Source organism: Oncorhynchus gorbuscha, linkage group LG21 (assembly GCF_021184085.1).
Source record: "Oncorhynchus gorbuscha isolate QuinsamMale2020 ecotype Even-year linkage group LG21, OgorEven_v1.0, whole genome shotgun sequence".
In the NCBI taxonomy this organism is placed as follows: Eukaryota; Metazoa; Chordata; class Actinopteri; order Salmoniformes; family Salmonidae; genus Oncorhynchus; species Oncorhynchus gorbuscha.
The window spans coordinates 35,732,123-35,748,084 of NC_060193.1; the positions used below are offsets into that span (position 1 = coordinate 35,732,123).

Here is a 15,962-nt window from a genome sequence, read left to right on the forward strand (position 1 = left end):
ATGTTTATACATTTCATTTTCACATGCAAGTATGCCCTATACTTGATTTAATACATCTTTAGTTCTCAATGAGTGATTTTCCATGAGAGCAAGTTGAGCGATATTACTTTTTTAAACCATTTCAAATGATTGTTTGGGTAATGATAAGGTACAACATTATAGGCCTATTTATATCATCAAGGAATATACGTAATTATTCGAAATTGCTATAATAATTCAAGCTAAATTGTGTGAAAGATTTTATCGTCTATTACAAGCCCAGTGACCATAAACAAGAATTCTATTTGTTGGTAATTAGTAGGTTATCTAATGCAATGTTCTTGCCAACATGCTGTGGTAAGACTAGGCACACACTGGTTGAATCAACGTTGTTTCCACATAATTTCAAAAAATTATGTTGAACCAACGTGGAATAGATGTTGAATTTATGTCCGTGCCCACTGCCCAGTGGGGAATGTCTTGACGCTGACAATGCAGCAATCCAGTAATCCTTACTATGAGTCATTTGTATATTATCAACATTTAATAGCAACACTACTATGTCTTGATAATGGAATGTAACTGACAATAGCACAGCATAGAGGGGTGTCAAACACACCCCTGTCCTTGAGGGCCACAGTGTCAGCAGATCTGTGTGCATGCTTTAAACATGTGTTCCATTTACACACACACTCATTTGTAAATATTGATCCAATTAAAATGCAATTAATAAAGTACTATATAACAATATGCTATTACTATGTTGTTACTAAAGTGATTACACCCTTACCGGACAGGTATAAGAGCAACTTAATTAAAAATCAATTCAAATCAAATACATTGTTCACATACACGTGTTTAGCAGATGTTATTGCGGGTGTAACGAAGTGCTTGTAAATAAGTTGTATTACTATACTATACTATACTATGCTATACTATACTATAGGTATAGTTATCTGGACCCAGATTTAGCCTATTCCTGGGCTGAAAAGCACAGTTAGTGGAGGTTTTCTATTGACCATGTTTTTATTTCATGAGTAAAATGTATCTGGGTCCAGGAAACTGGACATGCTGCATACTGTATAGTGGCCCTTGTGCAATGGAATTTGGCACTGTTGCTTTTCTTTTGACAATACCACCATCTGGTGTCCAACAGCCTTACCTGCCTAAATATGGTATTTATACTGCAGGTACAATCTGTACAATGCAATATATGTGAAGATAGTTATGTTCCCAGAATTATTATCAAACAAGAGCATCTTAAGACCCGGCTAGTCATTTGAGTGTGCTCTGATTTCTAAAGTAATTGCAATGTAGCAACAAGTGTTTTCTGTATACATGAACTCTATACTGTATCATGTTCCACATGAATATGAAACTCCAGACATTGTACTGTGCTGAATATAAGAATGAGTTTTTAACATCAGGCTAAATTTCCAAGATATTAGGTGTGTTCACTCTGGTTATCTACTCCGATTTCAGAGCACTCTGGTCTGAGTGTGTCAGAGCGCAGAATAACTGATGAATTTACAAACGAGCAACACCCGCTGAATATGACCGGTGTCAGTAAATGTCTGCAAAAAAGGTAATTCAACTATTGCCAGCAGCACAGTTACAGTCACTAACGCTCTAGGGGTGTGTTCGTAAATTCAATCTGGAATGCCAGAGTACACTCAGAGTGCACTCTGGGCATTCGTGAATTCGTGAATTCAAAGGGTTGTCAGATTACACCAAGATGCTCAAACTTCTTGAGAGATTGCAAGGTGTTCTACCAATGTCATTTCAATATTGTAGCGAATTCAGGTGGTAGCCCCAACTGGGACTCAAACTCAGGTCCAGCAACTGTCAACCCAACACCTTCCGCGATCCAAACCCCTTGATGAGGTCGCTAGGTGTTGGGCTAAGGTCGCTACAATATTGAGTATGTAACAGATAATAACAGAGGAGACTAGTTAGTAATTAGTGCTCACAAAGACCAAGGTGCAAGCACAGAATTATAATTAGATTATATTTTTATTTTTTATACACAGTTGACACATCCAGCCCATTCTGATGCAAATTCTATGATTATGAACAGGTTACAATTTACCCTACCGCTTTTTTGAATTCACTTGAACTTCAGTGGGCTTTATTTGGATATCATATTGTTTGCATGAATAGTAAACTCTCATATACTTGGCAAATTTCTGATCTCTTAAACCGTAAATCACTGGGCTTAAGAGACGTGGCAAAACATTGGTGAAAAGGAAATTTGAGAACAGAATGGTTGTTCGCTTATTTGGGAAGAGAGACAAGAGAATCATATTGGTTAGGGGCGTGATATACCCCAGCATGCAGAACAGAAGCTGAACCCCATGTAACAATATTGTGTTACGAGCCTTTCGAGCCGACGCTGGGTCTGTTATGGCAGCTTTTGCAGCAAAAAGGACCTTAAAATAAGTAACGAACAATGTCAGAAATACAAATGACAGGTTAACAATATGGACCGCCGTGGATGTAGCCTCATGATATGGAGAACCATAAACAGCATTGTTATAACATAGAACGCCTGTGGAAAAAATTGTGAATGGTTTAGTAGCTAGCACAATGATGATGTTACTGAGTGCAGGGATGACTGCCACACTCCAGATGAGGCAGATGAGGATGTAGGTCCTACGCACTGTACAGATCTGAATATGATGCAGGGGCTTACAGACAGCAATGTAACGCTCTATGGCCATGCCTGCTAAGTTCAATGGACTGTTTCTGTTGGTTGTGCTTGTGATTACAAGCATCATACAGCAAACAAACATATTCAGGCCATATGGAAGTGCATATGTTATAACCTGTAGCATCACTGCAAAAGACAGCATAATCATGTCGTTGATCACCAGGTGAATGTATAGAATATACCTCGGGTCACTGTAGAAGATATGACTCTTGAAGAAAATATACACAAAGGTTCCATTGATGTAGTTGATGATTACACCCAGGGCAATTGTTGTGAAGTTTTTAATGAAAGCGTCATTGAAGTTATCCATTGCTCTGCTGTTGTTCATCATTCAGTTGTTCATGAAAGCAATGTTGAATTGATTTTGTCCTTTGGTGAAGTTCATTACTCGTTGACTATCAAGAAGTACTTAGACAGTACCTGACAAAGAAAAACAAATATTATTCAGAGTTTCAGACAATCCCCATAAGCAGAGATATGATTACAGGGATAGCTTAAACTTGATATAGTGTACAATGAAAAAGGTAACAATGAGCCTTACTGTTTTTCTTGGGACTGAGCTGGCTATGACTACAAATTAACACACCTAGATAGCTTAAAGTATGGTATTAGTGCGGAATTATAGTGTACATGTCATTTTGAGTTTCTGCTTGTCATCAAGTCATTGTAACACTAATAGGAGAAAAGTTGTTGTAATATTCTTGTCAGTAGCTAGGTTTCCATCCAGTTGGTGACAGATTTCCATCAATAAAGCCTAATAAACTGCGTTCTTTCCCCCGTGGTAGTGGAAGTACCACACTATATCTCGTGACTCTAAGTTTACTTTGATATGATGGTAATTATATCAGTATTTGCTCATAAAGGCATTTCCATTGCAATTTCTCACATAATTTATTTTACAGACACAAAAAGATCCCACTTTATCTAACTGATTTTGTTTTGTCGACATTTGAAAAGTTTACCGACAAATTTGATGTTTCCATCAGGCCTGTCTTGAAATTTTAGCAGACTTTACTCGAATAAAAAAGTTGGATGGAAACCTGGTTAGTCACATTAATGATTATGTTACAACTAAAACCTGCACAACACACATTAATCTAATGTACTCACTAAGAAATTATAATTATTGTCATTGCTGTCATCTCATATTTCATCAATTGGAATGATTCATGATAATTCCATTTAAAATTGTTAAGAAGTAATCCGTTGGCCTATGGGCCTATGTTGTTTCGGAGAGTTGCAAGTTAAATTTTCAAATCCCTAGTCTCCATCTGTAATCAGCGTCCACACGATGAGAAAGGCTGTAAAACTTACCACACAATGCCTGTCTGACTAGCCAGTAAATTTGTGAGGCGAAGCTACTGGTTTATATAGATGCATTTTGACACATCTAAGTGAGATGATGTAATCGATTGGGGAGTGAGGAGTCAGTAGAGCGGGAGGGGATGGTGCATGATCATTACAGCCAAAGCCGGTCTTTTCAACAGCCCAATCCGCCCATTTGTTTGGTAAACTGAGGGATAGGGCTGGGGAATTGAATTTACAGTGCCTTGCGAAAGTATTCGGCCCCCTTGAACTTTGCGAACTTTTGCCACATTTCAGTCTTATAAAGATAAGATATAAAACTGTATTTTTTTGTGAAGAATCAACAACAAGTGGGACACAATCATGAAGTGGAACGACATTTATTGCATATTTCAAACTTTTTTAACAAATCAAAATCTGAAAAATTGGGCGTGTAAAACTATTCAGCCCCTTTACTTTCAGTGCAGCAAACTCTCTCCAGAAGTTCAGTGAGGATATCTGAATGATCCAATGTTGACCTAAATGACTAATGATGATAAATACAATCCACCTGTGTGTAATCAAGTCTCCGTATAAATGCACCTGCACTGTGATAGTCTCAGAGGTCCGTTAAAAGCGCAGAGAGCATCATGAAGAACACGGAACACACCAGGCAGGTCCGAGATACTGTTGTGAAGAAGTTTAAAGCCGGATTTGGATACAAAAAGTGATTTTTTTTTTGCATTTCCAGATGTCTAGATGGGACGCCTGCGTGTCGGGTAGGAGCAAGAGGTTAAAGCTAGTGAGGGAGATAAGTGTTTCCAGTTTCAGAGATTTTTGTAGTTAGTTCCAGTCATTGGCAGCAGAGAACTGGAAGGAGAGGTGGCCAAAGGAGGAATTGGCATTAGGGGTGACAAGTGAGATATACCTGCTGGAGCGCGTGCTACGGGTGGGTGCAGCTATGGTGACCAGCGAGCAGAGATAAGGCGGGACTTTACCTAGCAGTGTCTTGTAGATGACCGGGATGAATGAGGATAGACAGCTTAGAAGACTTGGCATGATAGTATTAAACTTATTTGAAATATTGGTAACACTTCCGATGAGTACCCTTTACATAATGCATTATAATCGCATTTATAATGCCTTATGAGCTATGCATAATCCATTATAATGCATCTAACAGCACTCATAAAGCACAATAAACACTATTAGAATGCCGTATGAAACATTGTTGTAAAGTGTTACATAAAAATGAAATACTCTTTAGGAAATTGTGTCTAGAGGTATTGTTCCATCATGTTTGGTGCAAAAGACAGATTTAAGTGTGTGGGAGGTTGTGCAGTGGAATGAAAATATACCCATTAATATACTCATTGAGCACATACAGTTTAAAGTTGTATTTCCTAATGTGCAGTGAGGTAGCCTAGTGGTTAGAGCGTTGTGCCAGTAACCGAAAGGTTGCTGGATCGTATCCCTGAGTTGACAAGGTAAACCTCTGTTGTTCTGCTCCTGAGCAAGGCAGTTAACCCTCTGTTCCCTGGGTGCTGAAGATGTGGAGGTTGTTTAAGGCAGCCTTCTGATTCAGAGGGGTTTGCTTAAATGCAGAAGACATATTTCAGTTGTACAACTGACTGGGTATCCCCTTTTCCTGTTATACCCATTAGTACAAAATAGTTGAAATTGCTTGCTCAATTAGTGGGCAAACTTTCCATGTGGTTGGGGAACCATACAAGGAAAGGATAACAGAAATGGGAAAGTAAATACCTGAGGTTCAACCACACGTACTGAACAAGAAATTCATCCCCCTGCCATCTCCCTACTGTAAATTTCTAACAAGATTAATACTGTAGGGTAGTGATGGGTCGTATCCGAACAAACAGCTCTTTTTGAACGGCACTTTTTGGTGGACATTGGGAATCTGTCACGTTCTGACCTTTATTTCCTGTGTTTTGTATTTAGTTAGTATGATCAGGGCGTGAGTTGGGTGGGCAGTCTATGTTTGTTTTTCTAGGTTTTGGGAATTTCTATGTCTCAATGTTCTCAATCAGAGGCAGGTGTCATTAGTTGTCTCTGATTGAGAATCATACTTAGGTAGCCTGGGTTTCACTCTGTGTTTGTGGGTGATTGTTTCTGTCTCTGTGATTGCACCAGATAGGACTGTTTTAGGTTTTCTCACGTTTGTTGTTTTTGTTAGTTATCTCATGTGTAGTTTCTTTATATATTAAAGAACATGAATAACCACCATGCTGCTTTTTGGTCTGCTTCTCTTTCACCAGAAAACCCTTACAGAATCACCCACCAACCAAGGACCAAGCGGCGTGGTAAACAGAGGCAACAGCAGCAGCAGGAGAAGCAACAGAGGCAACAGCAGCAGCAGGAGAAGCAACAGAGGCAACAGCAGCAGCAGGAGAAGCAACAGAGGCAACAGCAGCAGCAGGAGAAGCAACAGAGGCAACAGCAGCAGCAGGAGAAGCAACAGAGGCAACAGCAGCAGCAGGAGAAGCAACAGAGGCAGCAACAGCAGCAGCAGGAGAAGCAACAGAGGCAGCAGCAGCAGCAGCAGGAGAAGCAACAGAGGCAGCAGCAGCAGCAGCAGGAGAAGCAACAGAGGCAGCAGCAGCAGCAGCAGGAGAAGCAACAGAGGCAGCAGCAGCAGCAGCAGGAGAAGCAACAGAGGCAGCAGCAGCAGCAGCAGGAGAAGCAACAGAGGCAGCAGCAGCAGCAGCAGGAGAAGCAACAGAGGCAGCAGCAGCAGCAGCAGGAGAAGCAACAGAGGCAGCAGCAGCAGCAGCAGGAGAAGCAACAGAGGCAGCAGCAGCAGCAGCAGGAGAAGCAACAGAGGCAGCAGCAGCAGCAGCAGGAGAAGCAACAGAGGCAGCAGCAGCAGCAGCAGGAGAAGCAACAGAGGCAGCAGCAGCAGCAGCAGGAGAAGCAACAGAGGCAGCAGCAGCAGCAGCAGGAGAAGCAACAGAGGCAGCAGCAGCAGGAGAAGCAGCAGGAGAGAAGCAACAGAGGCAGCAGCAGCAGCAGCAGGAGAAGCAACAGAGGCAGCAGCAGCAGCAGCAGGAGAAGCAACAGAGGCAGCAGCAGCAGCAGCAGGAGAAGCAACAGAGGCAGCAGCAGCAGCAGCAGGAGAAGCAACAGAGGCAGCAGCAGCAGCAGCAGGAGAAGCAACAGAGGCAGCAGCAGCAGCAGCAGGAGAAGCAACAGAGGCAGCAGCAGCAGCAGCAGGAGAAGCAACAGAGGCAGCAGCAGCAGCAGCAGGAGAAGCAACAGAGGCAGCAGCAGCAGCAGCAGGAGAAGCAACAGAGGCAGCAGCAGCAACAGAGGCAGCAGCAACAGCAGGAGAAGCAACAGAGGCAGCAGCAACAGCAGGAGAAGCAACAGAGGCAGGAGCAGCAGGAGCAGCAGCAGCAAAGGCAGCAGCAGGAGCAGCAACAGAGGCAGCAGCAACAGCAGCAGGAGCAGCAACAGAGGCAGCAGCAGCAGCAGCAGGAGCAGCAGCAGCAGCAGTGGGAGAGGCTGCACTATTTGGAGAAATGGACTTGGGAGGAGATCCTTGACGGGAAAGGACCCTGGGCAGAGCCAGGGGAATATTGCTGCCCCCAAAGCCGAGCTGGAGGCAGCGAAGGCAGAGAGGCGGCATTATGAGGAGCTAGCACGGCAGAGCGGCTGGAAGCCCGAGACGCACCCCCAAAATTTTCTTGGGGGGAGGCATAGGGAGAGTGTGGCAGAGTCAGGAGCCAGACCTGAGCCAACTCCCCCTGTTTACCGAAAGGAGCCATGGATGTTATCCGAGCTGTCGGCGAAGCTAAGGGCTGAGTCTGAGAGGGTCGAGGAGTTATTGGACAGAGTGGAGGAGAGTGAACAGATGGGAGATGAGGAGACACTCGAGGAGGCGTTAATAGAATTGGGGGAGTGCGAAGAGAGAGCAATTGATTTGGCTTAGTATGCAAGGCATTCGCCCTGAGGTGTGTGTCCCCAGCCCGGTACCACCAGTGGAGGCACCATGCACCAGGCTGTCTCTCTGTCTCCTCCCTGCAGGTGCTCCCGCCTGTCCGGCGCCGCTGCCGGAGCGTCCCGCCTGTCCGACGCCGCTGCCGGAGCGTCCCGCCTGTCCGGCGCCGCTGCCTCCTGTGGCAGCTCCACGCACCAGGCTGTCTCTCTGTCTCCTCCCTGCCGGAGCGTCCCGCATGTCCGGCAACGCTGCCGGAGCGTCCCGCATGTCCGGCGCCGCTGCCGGAGCGTCCCGCCTGTCCGGCGCCGCTGCCGGAGCGTCCCGCCTGTCCAGGGCTGCTGCCGGAGCGTCCCGCCTGTCCGGCGCCGCTGCCGGAGCGTCCCGCCTGTCCGGCGCCACTGCCTCCTGTGGCAGCTCCACGCACCAGGCTGTCTCTCTGTCTCCTCCCTGCAGGTGCTCCCGCCTGTCCGGCGCCGCTGCCGGAGCGTCCCGCCTGTCCGGCGCCGCTGCCGGAGCCTCCCGCCTGTCAGGCGCCGCTGCCGGAGCCCCTCAGCCCAGAGGCGCCAGAGCCCCTCAGCCCAGAGGCGCCAGAGCCCCTCAGCCCAGAGGCGCCAGAGCCCCTGCCCCTCTGTCCAGTGGGGTCATTGAGAGGGGTTGCCATGGTGAGAAAGCCACGGAGGCGGACAATAAGGCGGACTAAGACAATGGTGAAGTGGGGTCCGCGTCCCGCGCCAGAACCGCCACCGCGGACAGACGCCCACCCAGACCCTCCCCTATAGGTCAAGGTTTTGCGGCCGGAGTCCGCACCTTTGGGGGGGGGGGGTACTGTCACGTTCTGACCTTTATTTCCTGTGTTTTGTATTTAGTTAGTATGATCAGGGCGTGAGTTGGGTGGGCAGTCTATGTTTGTTTTTCTAGGTTTTGGGAATTTCTATGTTTCGGGCCTAGTATGGTTCTCAATCAGAGGCAGGTGTCATTAGTTGTCTCTGATTGAGAATCATACTTAGGTAGCCTGGGTTTCACTGTTTGTGGGTGATTGTTTCTGTCTCTGTGATTGCACCAGATAGGACTGTTTTAGGTTTTCTCACGTTTGTTGTTTTTGTTAGTTATCTCATGTGTAGTTTCTTTATATATTAAAGAACATGAATAACCACCATGCTGCTTTTTGGTCCGCTTCTCTTTCACCAGAAAACCCTTACAGAATCGAAACAGTTTGTTCATTCATTTTGCTCCCCAATCAGAGAATGTATAGAATCTACCCCAGGAACCCTGTAGAAGATATGACTTTTGAAGAAAGTACACACGAAAGTTACATTAATGTAGTTGATGATTATGCCTACAGGGCAGATGTTATGAAGTTTTTGATGAAAGAGTAATTTAAGTGATCCACTCGGCTGTTGTTCATCATTTCAATAGTTTAAATACAGGGCAGGAAAGTGTCATACAATTTGAAATTTTAGTGAACTTTCCTTTTAATCCTTAATAATTTGGCATTAAGCATCGGTGCAGAGTTTATATCTTATCTTTCTAATACTTTTTTAGCATTGTCATCAAATCACATCACTCTTTTCTTTCACTGTCCTGGAATAACACAGATAAGACAGAGTGCTACTTTATATACAGAGTTACTTTATGTATGATATCCTACACCAAAAGGCAAACCCTAAAGACTGGAAAGGGGATGATAAAAACAGGTTAATTACTTAGCAGTAATAGAGTGATGTAATTATCTGACCCTTTAAAAAAATATGAATGCTTGTGTGATTTAATCTTTAATTTAATTTGTTATACAGGCATCACATAAATAAGTAGGTCCTGGTTGTTAGTAAACAACATGAAGAAACAAAAAGACCTGCAGCCCTGAACACAGTAAGCTGCCTTTAATAGTGGCTTGTTGTCACTAGGAAGGAATACAGTGGTTTTGTTTCTTTATGGATGAATGACATTACATTGTTCTGTAACAATGTTCCATGGTATTGAACCAAATTTGATTAACTGTATCTGTACAAACAATGGTAAATGATTAGCATTATATTTCAAAGCTTTACATGGTTTATTAATAAAGTCTCAATGGCATGAAAACATAATGAATGTTGTAGTAAACTTACATTTTAGGTTATGGTAGGGTAACACAGTTGTACCACACCAGGGCTGCCCAAACCTGTTCTATTCAGTTTATCAACCAACTAAATTATTAGAATTAGGTGTGCTAGATTTGGGTCGAAGCGAAAATCTACAAAAAGGTAGCTCTCCAGGAACCGGGGTTGGGCAGCCCTGTTATTAGTCTCAGGGGATGAATGTAACATTCTCAAGAATCCAGGGGTAGTTGATATGTCCACTGGAATGCAAGGAAATGTCTCTTAATATGCCTTTTACTCCTTCCGGTTATCATGCCGATTTTGTTGGGCCTATAGGTCCGTCTATGAATTTGAGTGGTTACACACACACACACACACACACACACACACACACACACACACACACACACACACACACACACACACACACACACACACACACACACACACACACACACACACACACTTCCTATTTTATTTACACCCTGTAGGAATGAGTCATTGAGTTATTGAACATGTTTTTCCAGCAAACAGCATTGTGTTACAGTATAAAAACATAATGACAATTTATGACGTAATATTCAGTGTTGTCAAGTGGCGCATATACAGTTGAAGTAGGAAGTTTACATACACCGTAGCCACATTTAATCCTGGTAAAAATTCCCTGTCTTAAGTCAGTTAGGATCACCACTTTATTTTAAGAATGTGAAATGTCAGAATAATAGTAGAGAGAATGATTTATTTAATATTTTATTCCTTTCATCACATTCTCAGTAGGTCACAAGTTTACATACACTCAATTAGTATTTGGTAGCATTACCTTTAAATCGTTTAACTTGGGTCAAGGGTTTCGGGTAGTCTTCCCAAAGATTTCCACAACAAGTTGGGTGAATTTTGGCCCATTCCTCCTGACAGAGCTGGTGTAGCTGAGTCAGGTTTATAGGCCTCCTTGCTCGCACACACTTTTTCAGTTCTGCCCACAAATTTTCTATAGGATTGAGGTCAGGGCTTTGTGATGGCCATTCCAATACCTTGACTTTGTTGTCCTTAAGCCATTTAGCCACCACTGGAATTATGCTTGGGGTCATTGTCCATTTGGAAGACCCATTTGCGACCAAGGTTTATCTTCCTGACTGATGTCTTGTGATGTTTATTCAAAATATCCATAATTTTCCACCCTCGTGATGCCATCTATTTTGTGAAGTGCACCAGGCCCTCCTGCAGCAAATCACCCCCACAACATGATGCTGCCACCTCCATGCTTCATGGTTGGGATGGTGTTCTTTGGCTTGCAAGCCTCCCCCTTTTTCTTCCAAACATAGCGATGGTCATTATGGCCAAACAGTTCCATTTTTGTTTCATCAGACCAGGGTACATTTCTCCAAAAAGTGTGATCTTTGTCCCCATGTGCATTTGTAAACCATAGTCTGTCTTTTTTTCATGGTGGTTTTGGAGCTTCCTTGCTGAGCGGCCTTTCAGGTTATGTCGATATAGGACTCGGTTTACTGAATAGATATAGCTATAGATAGCTGGATAGATATAGCTATAGATACTTTTGTACCTGTTTCCTCCAGCATCTTCGCAAGATCTTCACAAGGTCCTTTGCTCTAGGAGACAGAACGCGACTCCTTCCTGAGCGGTATGATGACTGCGTGGTTCCATGGTGTTTATACTTGCGTACTATTGTTTGTACAGATGAACGTGGTACCTTCAGGTGTTTGGAAATTGCTCCCAAGGATGAACCAGACTTGTGGAGGTCTACAATTGTTTTCTCAGGTCTTGGCTGACTTTCCCATGATGTCAAGCAAAGAGGCAATGAGTTTGAAGGTAGACCTTGAAATACATCCACAGGTACCCCTCCAATTGACTCAAATGATATCAATTAGCCTATCAGAAGCTTCTAAAGTAATGATATAATTTTCTGGAATTTTCCAAACTGTTTAAAGGCACAGTCAACTTAGTGTATGTAAACTTCTGACCCACTGGAATTCTGATACAGTGAATTATAAGTTACATAATCTCTCTGTAAACAATTGTTTGAAAAATGACTTGTGTCATGCACAAAGTAGATGTCCTAACCAACTTGCCAAAACTATAGTTTGTTAACAAGAAATGTGTGGAGTGGTTGAAAAATGTGTTTTAATGACTCCCACCTAAGTGTATGTAAACTTCCGACTACAATGTCACTGACAAGGACGCCCACATTTTTCACCCATCACTACATGCAATACTTAATATTCAATCTTTTTTCCCAGAATTAAAGCAAAATGTTCCTATCACCTGAAATTGAGATTCACTTTCATAGCTGGCCACAATCTAGATATATTGTTCCTACGACACGTCAGGTACCTTGCCCAGTATTTGCGGAACTTCTCGTCCCTGAAACCGTAGATCATGGGGCTGAGGAATCGTGGGATGATGTAGACCAGCAGGAAAAAGATGTAACGGATTTCCAGGACAAACTGTGGGAAGAGAGCGATGAGGGCTGCTTGCAGAGAGGGGACTACAAAAGCCAGTATGCACAGCAGCAGCTGCACCCCGTGGAGTAGCACTGTATTCCTTGCCCTCTTTATGGACACCAGGTCTGTGGAGGCAGCATGTGCCGTTAGCATGATCTTACAATAAGTGTAAAGCAGCGTGAGCGTCACAAAGGAAAAATAGATGCTGTCAAACACAGCGTTCTTGTAGTAGATGGAGCGGTCCCGGAAGATGAGGGAGTGATCGCAGAAGATGGAGGTGCGAAAGAAGCCCAGGGGCTCTTTGATGAGTGTGACCAGGAGGTCAGTGAGAGGCACGGCCACCGTTAAGAACAGGATGACCACGATGAGGGCAATGGTGCGTGACACCGTGCATGTGTGCCCGTAGTGTAAGGGGAAACAGATAGACAGGTAGCGCTCCACGGCCATACCGGCTAATATGAGAGGGGTTGAGCGTGTGGTCAAAACGGCAGTCATCACCAGCAGGCAGCACACGGAAGCATTTATCTTGAGGAAAATGTAGCTGACTACGTACAGTGCCGTTACCAGGGTGAGCTGGAGGGCGTCATTTATGACCATATAGATGAACATGATGTAGCGCGGGTCCTCATAGAAAAAGTTATGCTTGAGGAAAGTGTGGACCATACTTACGTTGATAAAACTTAGGGCCAGCCACACCAGCATGGCCACAATGTTCTTGGTCAAGGCGGTGCTAAAGCTGTCTTTAGGATAGCCACCACCTCCAACTGACATCTGGGATGTGAAGTTCATGTCCAACAGGCTGGCTGTAGAGTTCATTTTCTTAATGGAGAAATTGGAGCACATTTCAAACAAATTGCAGTCAAAACAATTTTGTCTACAGTAAGCCAACATTTTTGGTTGTCATTGTAAACAAGTGTAACTGTTCTCATCTGGTAAAAGTAACATTTAAAAAAAATATATATTAGTATCTTTCCCTTAAATTACACAATAAGAAGCCTTGATTTTTAGCAGTCCTTTGTTAAATGTGAGGCCACAGCTAGCAAAAAAAGCAATAAAACTAGGAAGATTCTGTAAACTGTCATAAACTGATTCAGTGTCTTCTTGATTCTTGAAAATGTTAGATAAGCATCAGATCTGGAAATAATTGCCACACCAACTATGCCATGTTAAGTAAAAGTAGCTATTCTACAACAAACAACAAATCCATACAATGTTATGCTAATCCACATACTCACCTTTTAATGTTCTTAAATTTGCATTAATTTTGTAAAAACGATATATAGCAAATACATAGTAAATAATGTGTCAACCATTACATCATGATAATTAAAAACTGAACTGAACTGACAAATCCCTATAGTGAGAAAGTACTGCCCTAACGTAGTACTATTCAGAACGTATTGCTCTACTAAAGCAAACATTCACTGGCATTGCAATGAAACATCAAAGCATCAGCATGTAAAATATTGTGTTCACTTACCTTCGGTGTAACTTACATTTGACCAAACATCCCAGATTCATGTCTGTCTTATAAAGGACTTGGGGTTTTGTTGTTATTTATAAGGATGTTGTGATGTAAGAGGTCATGCATTAATAAGTGTCAGGAGACCATGGATATCCACCGTGTATCAAGCTTCTTGTCACGATCGTCATAGTGAGGAGACCAAAGTGCAGCGTGGTGTGAATGCATAGTTTAATGGATGACGAAAAAACACGAGGTAAACTGAACAAACTAACAAAACAACAAACGAACATGACTGCTAATGAACACTGTGCTAACATGCAACATAACATAGACAATAACCCACAAACCACAATAAAAAAGGCTACCTAAATATGGTTCCCAATCAGAGACAACGACAAACACCTGCCATGAGAACCATATCAGGCAAAACACATAGAAACAGACTAACTAGACAAGCAACATAGAATGCCCACTCATATCACACCCTGACCAAACAAAACACAGAAACAAACAACACAAATAATGGTCAGAGTGTGACAGTACCCCCCCCCCCCTAAGGTGCGGACTCCGGCCGCAAAACCTATACCTATAGGGGAGGGTCTGGGTGGGCATCTGGCCGCGGTGGCGGCTCTGCCGCGGGACGTGGACCCCACTCCACCATAGTCATTTCCATCTTCAAGGGCCTCTTTAGAGTGTCGACCCTCCCCTCCGATCTTGGGTCTAAGACCCTAATTAAAGGCCCCACTGGGCTGAGGAGCGCCTCTGGACTGAGGAGCAGCTCCGGACTGGCTGACGGCTCTGGCAGCTCCTGGCTGGTGTCTCTGGCGGCTCCTGGCTGGCCGACGGCTCTGGCGGCTCCTGGCTGGCCAACGGCTCTGGTGGCTTCTGGCTGGCCGACGGCTCTGGCGGCTCCTGGCTGGCCGACGGCTCTTGCGACTCTTGGCTGGCCGACGGCTCTGGCGGCTCCTGGCTGGCCGACAGCTTTGCTTTTTGCACCATCATCTTTGAAATGCCTGAGAAAGGCCATAATGTATTATGCCAGCCCAGTTACAATTTAGATTTTGTCCACTAGATTGTAGTGCAAAGTTTTAGACTGATCCAATGAACTATTGCATTTCTGCTCAGAATGTTGTATCAAGACTGCCCAAACGTGCCTAATTGGTTTATTAATACATTTTCAAGATCCTAACTGTGCACTCTCCTCAAACAATAGCATGGTATTCTTTCACTGTAATAGCTACTGTAAATTGGACAGTGCATTTAGATTAACAAGAATCTAAGCTTTCTGCCAATATCAGATATATCTACTGTATGTCCTGGGAAATGTTCTTGTTACTTATAACCTCATGCTAACCACAATAGCCTGCATTAACTCAACCGTCCCGCGGCGGACCCACCGATCCTGTAGAGGTTTAAGGTAGGCCATGATGTGAAATTGTTAATTAAAGAATCAAAACTAAAGGCACTACCGGTCGAACATTCATCCAAGAAATCCCCAAGTAATAGTACATTATTGGTAACTATATATTATAACATTAATGAATACTGGGAAGCCATTATAAATGCTATTTCGTGTTCACAAATTCTTATGAACGCATACTAAATTATTATAAATGTTATGATGTTATAATGTTTACAAATAATTAAATAATAATGTGTAGTAGTATGACCACTATTTAGTTTATGCTATAAATAGTTCATGCTATTATAAAGTGTAACTCTATGTAGTGCTGCTAATTCACAAGAATAAATAATCAAGTTTTGCAATTCAGTTGACAATTGTCAGTTTGAAGATAATGTGCATCGTTTTTTGTAGCACGAAAGAGCACAGATCTGAAAAATAAATAAAACTAAAACTCATTGCAATTAAATTTGAAACTTTTCTGCAAAGATGTGCATTATAAGGGGAATATTATTTCACCCTGCATGATGCATGAGGCAGCTGATGCATGCGTTCAGTCCAGAGGTGAAGTATTTGAAACTCACATAGGATAATGAACCTTCCCATCTATTTGAAATATTATGGTTA

The 15,962-nt window shown here is 43.4% G+C and overlaps 2 protein-coding genes across 2 annotated transcripts; both read right to left on the reverse strand.

Annotated features, from left to right (window-relative positions):
- Positions 1-2,062: 2,062 nt before the first annotated feature.
- Positions 2,063-3,110, reverse strand: LOC124007688 (odorant receptor 131-2-like). Its single transcript, XM_046318376.1, has one exon. It carries the CDS (start codon positions 3,018-3,020, stop codon positions 2,070-2,072), a length of 951 nt encoding a protein of 316 aa, XP_046174332.1. The 5' UTR covers positions 3,021-3,110; the 3' UTR covers positions 2,063-2,069.
- Positions 3,074-13,213, reverse strand: LOC124008014 (odorant receptor 131-2-like). The gene is made up of 2 exons (XM_046318929.1): positions 12,364-13,213; positions 3,074-3,109 (listed from the first exon to the last, which is right to left on the reverse strand). The coding sequence occupies exons 1-2, from the start codon at positions 13,168-13,170 to the stop codon at positions 3,074-3,076; spliced, it is 843 nt and encodes a 280-aa protein (XP_046174885.1). The 5' UTR covers positions 13,171-13,213.
- Positions 13,214-15,962: the final 2,749 nt, after the last annotated feature.

Excerpts from the sequence above, each read along its gene's own strand:
- LOC124008014 (XM_046318929.1), bottom strand. The coding sequence starts at position 13,170 with ATGCTGGTGTGGCTGGCCCTAAGTTTTATCAACGTAAGTATGGTCCAC. Across the intron at positions 3,110-12,363 it reads AGAAGTTCCGCAAATACTGG|GTACTGTCTAAGTACTTCTT; the intron begins GCAAGGTACCTG and ends TTTCTTTGTCAG.
- LOC124007688 (XM_046318376.1), bottom strand. The coding sequence starts at position 3,020 with ATGATGAACAACAGCAGAGCAATGGATAACTTCAATGACGCTTTCATT.